General features: G+C 48.6%; 1 protein-coding gene across 2 annotated transcripts in view; it reads left to right on the forward strand.

Moving 5' to 3' along the window:
- PAPSS1 (3'-phosphoadenosine 5'-phosphosulfate synthase 1) overlaps positions 1 to 5,964 on the forward strand; it is a 71,895-nt gene extending 65,931 nt beyond the window's left edge. For both annotated transcript variants that reach the window (XM_084757620.1, XM_084757621.1), the window contains exon 12: positions 5,265 to 5,964. In XM_084757620.1, the coding sequence (XP_084613746.1) occupies positions 5,265 to 5,403 (139 nt within the window). In that variant the 3' untranslated portion in view covers positions 5,404 to 5,964. The remainder of the gene's footprint in view (positions 1 to 5,264) is intronic.
- Positions 5,965 to 12,791: the final 6,827 nt, after the last annotated feature.

Here is a 12,791-nt window from a genome sequence, read left to right on the forward strand (position 1 = left end):
AGGGTGTGTGTGTATGTGTGTGTGTGTGTGTGTTGTGCCTTCTATCTGTGTAGTAGTGCCGGAGAAGCAGAAGAACACACAGGACACTGGAAGCACAGGCCAAGGCCGTGCCTTCTGCTAATGGTTAGAAATGGACTGTAAAGCATCAGCACTGGTCTTCCTGGCATTGCGTATGTGAGCCAGGCTGCTTATATTTGCATTCTATGTATAAAGCATTCCAGCCCCAAGCCCAAACATGTTCTAGTGGGGAGTGGAGCACTCAGTGTCACCGCGTGGAATTGGTTGTCTCGCTGATTTAAGATGTAGAACTAGACCTGGGACCAAGGGTCAGGCTGTGGTGGTGAAGAGCGGAGGTAGTCCCGCCAGGTGCAGTTGCTGCTTAGAGGCTCATGGTAAGAATACTGTGACCAAGACCCCCGTCGCTGGGAGCAGCCTGGCCATTGAACACACATCATAGTAGCAGAGGCCACATGTACAGTGTGTTCAGAAGAAGGGCCGTCTTTTTTGCTTGGAGACCATTTCCAGTAGAGGGAGAACTTAGAGCTACTTGTGTGTGGCAAAGACCAAGTGACTGAGCCTAACAACATGGCCTGCCAGGTGCCCCTCCAGCCTCCCCCCTCTGCAGGTCCCCTCCAGCCTCCCCCCTCTGCAGGTCCCCTCCACCCTCCCCCCTCTGCAGGCCCCCCTCCACCCTCCCCCCTCTGCAGGCCCCCCTCCAGCCTCCCCCCTCTGCAGGCCCCCCTCCAGCCTCCCCCCTCTGCAGATCCCCTCCAGCCTCCCCCCTCTGCAGGTCCCCTCCAGCCTCCCCCCTCTGCAGGTCCCCTCCAGCCTCCCCCCTCTGCAGATCCCCTCCAGCCTCCCCCCTCTGCAGGCCCCCCTCCACCCTCCCCCCTCTGCAGGCCCCCCTCCAGCCTCCCCCCTCTGCAGGCCCCCCTCCAGCCTCCCCCCTCTGCAGATCCCCTCCAGCCTCCCCCCTCTGCAGATCCCCTCCAGCCTCCCCCCTCTGCAGGTCCCTCCAGCCTCCCCCCTCTGCAGATCCCCTCCAGCCTCCCCCCTCTGCAGGTCCCTCCAGCCTCCCCCCTCTGCAGATCCCCTCCAGCCTCCCCCCTCTGCAGGTCCCCTCCAGCCTCCCCCCTCTGCAGGTCCCCTCCAGCCTCCCCCCTCTGCAGGTCCCCTCCAGCCTCCCCCCTCTGCAGATCCCCTCCAGCCTCCCCCCTCTGCAGATCCCCTCCAGCCTCCCCCCTCTGCAGATCCCCTCCAGTCTCCCCCCTCTGCAGATCCCCTCCAGCCTCCCCCCTCTGCAGGTCCCCCTCCAGTCTCCCCCCTCTGCAGGTCCCCTCCAGCCTCCCCCCTCTGCAGGTCCCCTCCAGTCTCCCCCCTCTGCAGATCCCCTCCAGTCTCCCCCCTCTGCAGATCCCCTCCAGCCTCCCCCCTCTGCAGGTCCCCCTCCAGTCTCCCCCCTCTGCAGATCCCCTCCAGTCTCCCCCCTCTGCAGATCCCCTCCAGCCTCCCCCCTCTGCAGATCCCCTCCAGCCTCCCCCCTCTGCAGATCCCCTCCAGCCTCCCCCCTCTGCAGATCCCCTCCAGTCTCCCCCCTCTGCAGATCCCCTCCAGCCTCCCCCCTCTGCAGGTCCCCCTCCAGTCTCCCCCCTCTGCAGGTCCCCTCCAGCCTCCCCCCTCTGCAGGTCCCCTCCAGTCTCCCCCCTCTGCAGATCCCCTCCAGTCTCCCCCCTCTGCAGATCCCCTCCAGCCTCCCCCCTCTGCAGGTCCCCCTCCAGTCTCCCCCCTCTGCAGGTCCCCTCCAGCCTCCCCCCTCTGCAGGTCCCCCTCCAGTCTCCCCCCTCTGCAGGTCCCCTCCAGCCTCCCCCCTCTGCAGATCCCCTCCAGTCTCCCCCCTCTGCAGATCCCCTCCAGCCTCCCCCCTCTGCAGGTCCCCTCCAGCCTCCCCCCTCTGCAGGTCCCCCTCCAGCCTCCCCCCTCTGCAGGTCCCCCTCCAGTCTCCCCCCTCTGCAGGTCCCCTCCAGCCTCCCCCCTCTGCAGATCCCCTCCAGCCTCCCCCCTCTGCAGGTCCCCTCCAGCCTCCCCCCTCTGCAGATCCCCTCCAGTCTCCCCCCTCTGCAGATCCCCTCCAGTCTCCCCCCTCTGCAGATCCCCTCCAGTCTCCCCCCTCTGCAGATCCCCTCCAGCCTCCCCCCTCTGCAGATCCCCTCCAGTCTCCCCCCTCTGCAGATCCCCTCCAGTCTCCCCCCTCTGCAGATCCCCTCCAGTCTCCCCCCTCTGCAGATCCCCTCCAGTCTCCCCCCTCTGCAGATCCCCTCCAGCCTCCCCCCTCTGCAGGTCCCCTCCAGCCTCCCCCCTCTGCAGATCCCCTCCAGCCTCCCCCCTCTGCAGGTCCCCTCCACCCTCCCCCCTCTGCAGATCCCCTCCAGCCTCCCCCCTCTGCAGGTCCCCTCCAGTCTCCCCCCTCTGCAGGTCCCCTCCAGCCTCCCCCCTCTGCAGATCCCCTCCAGCCTCCCCCCTCTGCAGGTCCCCCTCCAGCCTCCCCCCTCTGCAGGTCCCCTTCCAGCCTCCTCCCCCCGCCACAGCAGAGGCAAGCAAGGTGTGCAGGAAGTGAGATGTGCAGGGGTTATGAAGACATCACTGTGAAGGGCCCTCCACATAAGTAATCCAGATGTAGATGAAAAGGCTGTGTGAATGTAGCTCAAATACATGCTAACAATCAAAATCTTAGGGCAACAAGAGTTCTGTGTTGAACTAGCCAGACTTCCCGCGCGTGCTCGCCGCCTTTTCTTAGCTTCATATTGCAGGGTGTTTACTGAGCCCCTCCAGGGAAAGATAATAAACACTTGATCTTCAGTCAGTAAACGTTTATTGTCTGTGCTCCGGGTCCCTGGCACTGTCCTGAGGGTCTCTTTCTGGCTCTTGTCTGTCATGAAGGCCTAGGAAGGGGTGGGATGGGCAGTGGCTGTCATGGCCATTGTGGGGACAGAGTGTTATAGCAGCGCCCTAGCGATCAGCTTCTCAGGGAATATGTCCCAGTAATTGAGGCTTCTGGTTAATTTATGGTTACAGTACTTGAAATGATTTTAAATAGCTTTAGAAATTTTAACAGGAAGCTTTTATTTATTCACTATAGGAATGATTAGTGATTATTTAATTATGTGACTGTTTGAAATGGTCTCCTTTTGTAGCCATGGCTGGTCTTGAACTTGTGGCAATCCTCCAGCATCAGGCTCCAGAGTGCTGTCATAAATGAGCAGCTACTTTTTAATCTCATGGACAGATCATGTTTCATTTTGTCACTTGAAACTTTCTTACTAGTAGTAATTTTGTATGATATTTGATTTTAATAATATTGATGGCACTTGATAACACGTCGGAAGCAAAGTGAACGTAGCATAAAGTACCCGAAATGTCATTTCAAAGAAATTACTAAGTCTGTTGCCTCACATTCCCCTTCCTTCCTTTCTCCGTATTTTGACAGAATTTCTGTATCTGTCTGAATTTGGGCCACTATGACAAATTTCCCTAGTCTGCGTGGCTTAAATGACAATTATTTCTCATAGGTTGGAAGTCCAGGATGAAAATGTGGAAGATTAGGGCTTGAGGGCCCTGAGCTGTTTGCAGGCAGCTAGCCACCTTCTTGCTACTTTGAAGGACCGTGGGGGATCCCAAGTCTCTTTGTTTAGAAATGGGTTAGTCCTTCCTCTGAGTGTCACCAGGTCTCCCCCTCTAGGGGACATGGTCAAAGGTGAGGCACCAGAGTATATGAGAAAGTAATATCCCACTCTCCACTCTACTGTGGAGAATGTTCTGTCCATTGGCTAGATCTGGGTAGGGGTTTAAGTTTTACCGCCTGTATTGTCCTTGGCTGGTGCCTTAGTTTGAGCGGGACCCCTGGGCCCAAATCTGCCTATGAGGGAAGAATGGGAGGATACAAGGGATGGGATAACCATTGAGATGTAACAAGAATAAATTAATAAAGGAAAAAAAAAAGAAATGGGTTAGTCCCATCATGAGATCTTGCTCACATGCCCTCATCTAACTTTTGTCATCTCCCAAGAGCTCCATCGCTTAGCACCATGTCATTGGAAATCAGGCCTTCAGTGCGAACTTGGGGGACATGGACCTTCAGTTCATAGTGTGTAATGTCCTGATGACTTCACTTATAACTGGTGATTACATCTTGAATATGTTTTCTGATGCTTGCTGTGATATTCTAATCAGGGCAGGCACTGGCTTCTTTAGGAGGGGCTGATGGAAGAGACCTGGATTCTTTCTGGGTATAACCAGCTTTCTAAGTTGAAGGAAGTGTGTGTTATAGCTATAGATACTCTGTGCTTGTGGTCTAAAGGCTGTGAATGTGGTTTTGTATATTTAAAAGACAAGGACGCCTATTTTCCCTTTGGTACCTTATCTAAGGGACAGTGTTGATAGTTACTGTGTATGTTGTACCATGTCCCAGAGGCATTTACATTTCCAAATTAAAGCTTTTAAGATGTTTTATCTGTGCCAGGCAGACTAGACTTGATGATGTTTATTAAGAATAAATAATAAATGAATCCAGGACTAAAGAGATGGCTCAGTGGTTAAGAGCACTTGCTGCCCTTCCAGAGGACCTGAGTGTGTTTCCCAGCACCCTCGGTTCAAAGGCATGCAGTGCTTTCTTCTGGTCTCTGCAGGCACAGCATATCTGTGGTGCATGTAGATAAACTCAGGTATATCTACACATTCAGTACATAAATGTTAGCAGCGATGCCCTGTGACCTTGCAGTGCCAACTCCCCGAACCTGAGCAGTGATGACCTGGGCTGAATAGTCCTCAGAGAAAGAGGAGAGAAGGATGACTGAGGAGGCTGAGTGCCATGGCAGCTCCTGTCGGGACCATTGTGTCATTGCAATAGTACGCTGTACTAGGGGGCTGAGTGTCATGGCAGCTCCTATCAGGACCATTACGTCACTAATAGTATGCTTTATAGGCAGCATATCCTTGGGATGGACGGGGTACTGAGGACACAGAATCTCTGTTTTGTTTTTTTTTAAATTTATTTTATACATTTTGTAAAGCACTAATTGATCTCACTAATAATTTCACCTGATTCTTCGCAGCTGGGGAGTGGTTTAGCTCAGTGACAAACTAGACATCATAGTGATGTTTTTTCTTATTAGTCTATAATCTAACATGAACCAAAGGAACAAATGCCCCCTAAAAATCTTGCAGTAACTTTGTAAAATGGCGAAGTGACTGAGCTTTTTCTCTTCTAGCCACGAAGACTTCGAATTCATTTCAGGAACAAGGATGCGCAAACTAGCACGTGAAGGTCAGAAGCCTCCCGAGGGCTTCATGGCTCCCAAGGCCTGGACTGTGCTTGTGGAATACTACAAGTCCTTAGAGAAAGCGTAACCTGCTGAGCTGGCGCACTCTGCCTGGGACGCATGGCTGAGTAACAGAGGGGACCACGCAGTCACTGACAGCATTTCTCTGTGGTTGTGTCTGTCTGGGCACACTTTCTAAAAACAGGCCATTTTCCCCATGTACCTCAGTTTTGGTTGGCCTTGAGTTCTGCTTTGAACTAATGTAACACCACTCTGCTTTTAATGTATCTTTTCCACTTATTGTTAATATTCTTATAATACGATTTTAAAAATCTCGCCTTTTTATATTGTATTTATGCTTCTCTTACAAGTTTCCAAGCTGATTTATTAGTTATAACCAGTAATACACACATCATACAGCTTTTCCGTAAGACAGAGGGAAAAAAAATCACTGAACAAATAAAGTTATCTAGGTCTTGTGTGAGGAATTTTACAAATTTTACAAACAATCTGTAGCAATTAGGTTGGTTTTTTTTTTTTAACATTAAAAATTGTAAACTGCTCCCTCTCTCGCTTGCAACCCTTGAAATCTGTGTTAAGTGCTGGATGAATGCCTCAATTCAATAAAATTAATTTTTTTGGCTTCTTATTTATGTTTTATGTACATATGTTCTTTAGCTGTGAAAAATTCCTGGCAGAGGGGGACTATAAAAGCATCTTTAATTTCTGGGGTTTGGTACCCAGCTCCCAACCTCGTGATGTTTGCTGAAGTTGTGCATAGCAGCGACCTGTGCTTCCTAAATATAGGTGGGAAAATTGTAAAGAGTTCCCAGTCCATCTGAAATCTCAGTTTTGCAACATCCGTCTCTAATGTTCTTAAACGCCAGGATTGGGATGATGACGGATGCCACTGCTTTGACAGCTGTAGCCATGGTGTAAGTCACAGGTTAAGTCATGGCTCCTGCTTTACGCTCTTCTGTCCTCAGGGGCAGACGTGTGCTTTGCTGACCTCGATCGTTCAGGTTGTGGTTGTGAGGCAGACTAGAAGGACGGGGATAATGTTGGGAACATGGAAAGAAGAGCCCTCAGGAATCTGAGTGGCGCCTCTCGCCAACAGAAAACCATGAACGCAGCATAAGGGACAGCTACTGGAGACGCGTCCCCTTCCAGCTGCGAACCTTCAGGTGTCCAAGAACTTCACAAACAAACCAGCTTCTAGGGAAAGGACATGTACCAAACCTCTCCCCCAATCCTAGTGCTTTCTGGTTTCACCTTATAAGGCTATAGCTATCAAAGACACCTTCAGAGCCACCTCTCACTAATCAAAAGAAAAAATGAGAGGGTTCAGTGGCCTTTTGAGATGTTATTTGAGAGCCACCAACATGGCCTAGCTGGCTTATGCTAAGATAATTAACAGTGCTTGTCCTTTGAGGGGCTCATGCTTACACTTTGGTATGTCCCTCTGAACTCACACCCTTTGTGAGAATATCACACCCTTTGTGTGTCTATGACAGTGAGAGATTTCAAAGGAAAACAACATAAAAATGAATAAGGCACATGTATCGGCCTGGTGCCACAATGCCTGTAGTTCCAGACATTTAGGAGGAGGAGGCAGTTTGCAAGAGTAGCAAGTGAACCCTAAAACCAAAGCAAAACCTTGCCTTGAAGGCTCTCACACACAGGCTCTCAAGTATTCAGGTTCATAAGCCTCAGTGTTCAGCAGGGCAAAGCTGATCTCACAGCCCCACTCACATGTGATGAGGGTTGGAAATAGATTGCTTCCACCATAGGAAGAACTTTCAAACTTCAAAACAGTGTTTACTGTCAAAAACATTTTAAAAGTTAAAAGTTCAGGAAAAAGATATTTTTAAAATGCCGTTCATAACGCAGCACTCGACCTTAGGTGTGAGTGTATACCTGTAATCCTAGACCTTAGGTCTTAGAAGTCGGAAGGCTGTGAGTTCAAGGTCAACCTGGCCTACATAGCAAATTCCAGTTGGGGATTTCCCAGAGACCCTGTTTCCACACCGGGGGGGTGGGGTGGGGGTGGGGGTGGGGGAGTCTCAGCATTTTCAACCTAAAGAAAGAGCAAGAGAGACTGATTTTTCCACACCTGTGATCTTACTTACGGATGACAGGGTTACAACCTGGCTTAGGATGTGATGGTGGGTTATGGGAAAATCTGAAGGACAAAGGGAAGCGAGGGTTTTTGTATATAAATTGGGAAGATGATGTAAACTGTTTTGAAATAATTATCTTAGGGGATGGGCTCAGTCCAAGGTCAAAGGGCAGTTACTGGACAAACATCTTGGTGGCAAGTTGTGGTTTGGCAGGCTGTTCATGGGCATTGTGATATCAGACCACCCCTCAATCCCACTTCATAGCTTGTTAATTCCATGTGCTTAGGGCTTAGTGAATCCATTTTCGTTCTGAGGGTTTTTATAGTATCCTTTCTATTTGTGACCAAAATATTTATAGAATTAAGATAATATGTTAGAAATGAGGCCAACAGCAGTGAATGATCATCTAAAAAGTCACCTTGCATTTTACAGGTAGCCGTCCTGGGCTCCTGCCCACATGAAAGGCATGTGGTGAAAACATGACACCAGACCCCATTCGCTTGGGACTAGCCACCTACTTGTGTATTTTAGAAAAACATAGAAGAAATAAAAGCAGCCAATGACTTCCACCAGTTCATAGACTGGCGTGTGTTTCTAAGGCTGATAGATGTGGAAATTTTATTTTTCCCCTTCCTAGTTTATAAAAAGAGACCAAACCGATCTTTAAAACATCCAGCCCTTCTGAGGAATGTCTCCTGACAAGTGGTTTCAGAAATCTAAGCGCCTTTTAATCTATTCATCAACTAGAGACAGGAGTGGAAAAATAAATTTTTTAAAGGAAGAAGGAAAAGAAAGTGTGATGGTCTTGGCAGAAACAAGAGTGTCTTAAGTCTGGCAGTTCTCTCTTCCACTGTGATAATCAAGAACACATATTTGAGTTGCATTCCCATCCAAGAGGGGAGCCATTATACCTCTCTCTTGGAAGTCAGCCTTCAGATGCTTAGTCAGGAAAAATTCGGAAGTCGTGCCCACACAGATGGCGTATCTTTATGAGCACATATGTATCCAGGAGTGGGTTGGCTCACAAGGTAAGGCGGTACTTGCCCACGGGGGCTCTTGGATGAAGAGTGAGTATTGCTGCTAGATGCCGTTTCCAGTTCCATGTAGCCTTGTTTCAAACATGGATCACCTTGCGCAGATCACCCTGTCCACCCAACTCTTTCATATTTCTCTGGACTGAAGTGAAATCCAACTTCCAGAAAACTATGTTTTTGTGGACTGTAGTTCTCTTATCTTCACTTCCTGCCTTCCCAGGTTCCCAGCGGAAACAGCGTCAGGATTTAGGACCCAGCACTAATGAGTAATTAGGGGGTAGAATGTAGCCTTGTAAACCCTAGCTGGAGCACTGAGCGCTAGAGACCAGACTGGGCGAGACTGAAATCTTGGTGCGGGCCTGTCTGAGCTGGCACCCCATCCTCTTCATGGCTGTCAAGGAAAGGGGGGTCAGAGCAGTTGTTTCTCAGGAATGCTTGTTTCTCTCCTGTACGAGAAGCCCTACAAAGGCTTCTTCTGAATCTGTTGGTTCTCATGTATCTCAGCTCAAAATGATCTGCATGACAGTGTTGTACATTGGGGTGGCACATTCTTGGCCCCCACATTGATAGCACGGATGCAGGCTAATGCACCCCGTTGGAGGGTAAAGAGAGATAGCTTGAAGTAGGAGCTAGGGAGAGCCTTTACAGTTAGATCGAGTGATAGGGACATTGAAATTGAGTGCCAGTGTTTAAAACCAAGTGTTAGGAAACTGTAAAATGGAATATATCCTCAGCGCAGGACTAGCAAGAGTAATTCTCTAGAACAGTGGGTCTCAGCCTTCCTAGTGTTGTGACCCTTTAACACAGTTCTTCATGTTGTGGTAACCATAAGCTAAACAATTATTTTTGTTGCTACTTCATAGCTGGACTAACACCTTCTTGGTGCCAAGTTGTGGTTTGGCAGGCTGTTCACGGGCATTCTTGATATCAGGCAAATACGTGTGAGGACCACCCCTCAATCCCACTTCATAGCTACTGTTATGGGTCATAATACAGGATATCTGATAAGTGACCTTCAAAGGGGTCGAGACACACAGGTTGAGAACCGCTGTTTAAGTGTCCTCTCTGTCCAAGTGGGCCAAACTCTTCCCATTGACTTCAACAGAGCTAAGCAGCTGCTTTTCCAGAGTAGGTTGTATCTCTAGTCTCTGGGGTCGTGGTCCCTTTAACTGCTTTTTCCAGGATTTAGACTTGACTCTGCTACACAAGTGAGAATTAGAAAGTACTGCTTAGAATGAGGAGAATAAAGCCTTGGTTCTTTGGGCATTTTGAGTAAGATTTTAAGTAGACTATATTTTGAGCTAAATCCAGGAATGAAGCTGGGTTTTGGTAAATTATCATAATTGCTGAATTCATACAAGTAATCTTGGGGATTCCTAAAGTCCTAAGGGTCCAAATAATCTTTGTAAAGATGAGAATGGCACCACCAATACCAGTAACAGTTAGAAATTATCTCTTATCTATCTATCTATCTATCTATCTATCTATCTATCTATCTATCTATCTATCATCTACATACCTTCCTACTTATCTGCTTACCTTCCTACATATTATGTGTAAGGACATATGAGTGGGCTCTCAGATACAGAGGTGAGCACTGATGGAGGTCAGAGGACAATTTGAGGGATGGGTTCTCTCCTTCCACCTTATTGAGTCTGCATTTCCCTCCTTTCTCCTGTTGTTCTGCATGCTAGGCACAGCCTCGTCAGTGTGTGTTCCTATCACAAGCAGGGAGATGATCCAGTATGGCAATGTTGAGAGAACAGAATGTTAATAGAACAGCTAAAGAAAAAGGGGGTCTCTGGATGCCCTCCTGAGACACAGACTGACTAGATGTGGTGTTTGAAGCTGCAGCCAAAGGAACCAGTTAGACTTTATTAGACTTACCCTGTGGAGAGTTCAGCTGTTGTGAACAATGAAGCTAAATCATGTGTATCAATCAAATAGATCAGAGCTGTGAAACCCTGCATCAGAACTACTACGACTACGACTATGACTACTTCTTCTTCTTCTTCTTCTTCTTCTTCTTCTTCTTCTTCTTCTTCTTCTTCTTCTTCTTCCTCCTCCTCCTCCTCCTCCTCCTCCTCCTCCTCCTCCTCCTCCTCCTCCTCTTCTTCTTCTTATTCCTATTAGTTTGTGTGCTCATGGCTCATGTGTTCGGTAAAGGCACTAGCCAGGTTAGGGTAATTATTCAAGATCCCCAAAACAGTAACACGTGCAAGTCAGGACTAGATTCAAACTCAGGGTCCTAAAAGCCGATACCTTGTCTTCAGATGCTCAGAGTGAGCCCTAGGCCAGATCAATGTTCTAATTCTCATGTTTGGAGCTAAGGGAGCTCTGCCACACAGAGTGCAGTGTTTTCCTAGGCTCCTGCTGAACCCAAAGCACCTCTGATGGCAGAGGAGAGTACGAATCCCCATCCAGTAAGTCCCAAGCTCTGGAGAGGCCCAGGGATCTGTGTTTCTCAGAAGCCCCTGCTGGCTCATCAAGAACAAAGCGATGCATGCACAGTCTGATGGAGTCCCGACTTGAAATGTGTTCCCAGGTGCTGAAGCCATAACACATTGGCTCAAATAAGACCCAGGCCACCCCAGATTCAAGAGGAGAGGAAATGGTGTCTCTCTGCTTATGGCAGAAGCCAGGCAGCCACATAAAAGCCAAGAAAGAGTGGGGGGGGGGGAAGAGGGTGGTTTGTGGTGATCTTTTTTTCATTTAGGCAGGAACCCCACAAGCCAATAGGCATGAGAAAGATCCCTCATCCCTTCATTCCCTGGAATCCTATCCTAGCACGTCCTCCTTTCTGTGGTCTAGGGAACTGCTGTGCTTAGCTGTATAGAAACGGCACAGTGCCTTTTGCCGTGAGAGGAGCAAACTGATCCTCTGGCACTGTGGAAGCTTTGCCTGATTTCTTGAACTACAATACTGACAAACTGTCCACCTTTGAGATGCAGTTTTCATTTAAAAAAAAAAGATGTATGTATTTATTAACATATACAGTGTTCTGCTTGCATGTACACCTGCACACCAGAAGAGGGCACTAGATCTCATTATAGATGGTTGTGAGCCACCATGTGGTTGCTGGGAATTGAACTCAGGACCTCTGGAAGAGCAGACAGTGCTCTTCACCACTGAGCCATCTCTCCAGCACCCAAAAATCCTCACAAATGGTCCAGAGTTCCTGTCCTTTTCTGCCATGACAAGTGGCTGTCAATCATAAACTCACTGGGTTGGATGAGGAGGTACCTCTCTTGGTTTTACGTACCGCAGGGTGAGATCAAGGTGTAGGTGGGACTATCCTCCCTTCAGAGCTCCTCCAGCCCACTTACAGGTCCTAGTGGCCCCAAGTACTCGTCTGTCTTCTCCTTTACAGGCTGTGCCTTTCTCTTTTTCTGTCTCTCCTAAGGACGCCTATTGGATTTAAAGTCTTGGGCAACACAAGACAATCTCACTGTAAGAGCTTGACTATAATTGCATCTATAGAAACTTTTTTTTTCCTGCCCAAAGTGGTCACATTCATGGGTTCTAGGGATTGAGTCATGAGGATACCCCCTTGCTCCCCTTTCCGGAAAAGAGCTTCTACACAAACTCCACGATATTAAAAGGATCTCAATCTTCCCATAGAAAGAGCTATGTGTGTAGAGTTGTAAGTGAGGAGTCTGCCTGAGGCTTTAATGTACCTTGAGGCTCAATAGTCCGAGGGTGTGGCTCATTCTTTGCTGGGGTTCCTATCTTGCTTGCCGTCCTTGAACAGTATAACAAAATGAATATTCTTCCTCTATAACCAGGATAGACACTGCTTACGTACTCAGCTCTGCCTTAGTGACTTGGTGGAAAAACTGCTGATTTCTGAACTTAGATCCGCCCATCTTTCTATTCTGTGGCTTTCTATTCTGTGAGTCTTACTAGGAATTTGTTCACGGGTGGAGCACAAAGGTCCCCAGTTCATTCCCCAAGCACAGAAAACAACGAAATCCTCCCAGGTCTTGGCTCCCTCGGCAGCTTTAGAGGAAATGTGACAAAGGGACTGTTCATTGGGGTTTTGTGGCCAGAGTGGAGAGCAGATGACAATACTGGCCACAAATTCCCTTAGCCATTGTTAGTCAATGACTCCAGCCTAACTCCAGGGAAGGCTAGGAAACAGTTTCCCTCAGTTCACAAGAGGAGTTACAGTGTTCAGTGAGCGTTCAGTCATTCTTTATCACAACATTTCAACAGTTTCTTGATTATTTTTTTAAAAATATTTAAGAATAAAGATGTGGTGGTTTGAATATGTGTGGTCCCCGTAGATTCAAGTGTTTGAATGCTTGGCCTAGGGGGACTGG

Source organism: Acomys minous (genome assembly GCF_964271855.1).
Source record: "Acomys minous genome assembly, chromosome: 14".
NCBI lineage: Eukaryota > Metazoa > Chordata > Mammalia > Rodentia > Muridae > Acomys > Acomys minous.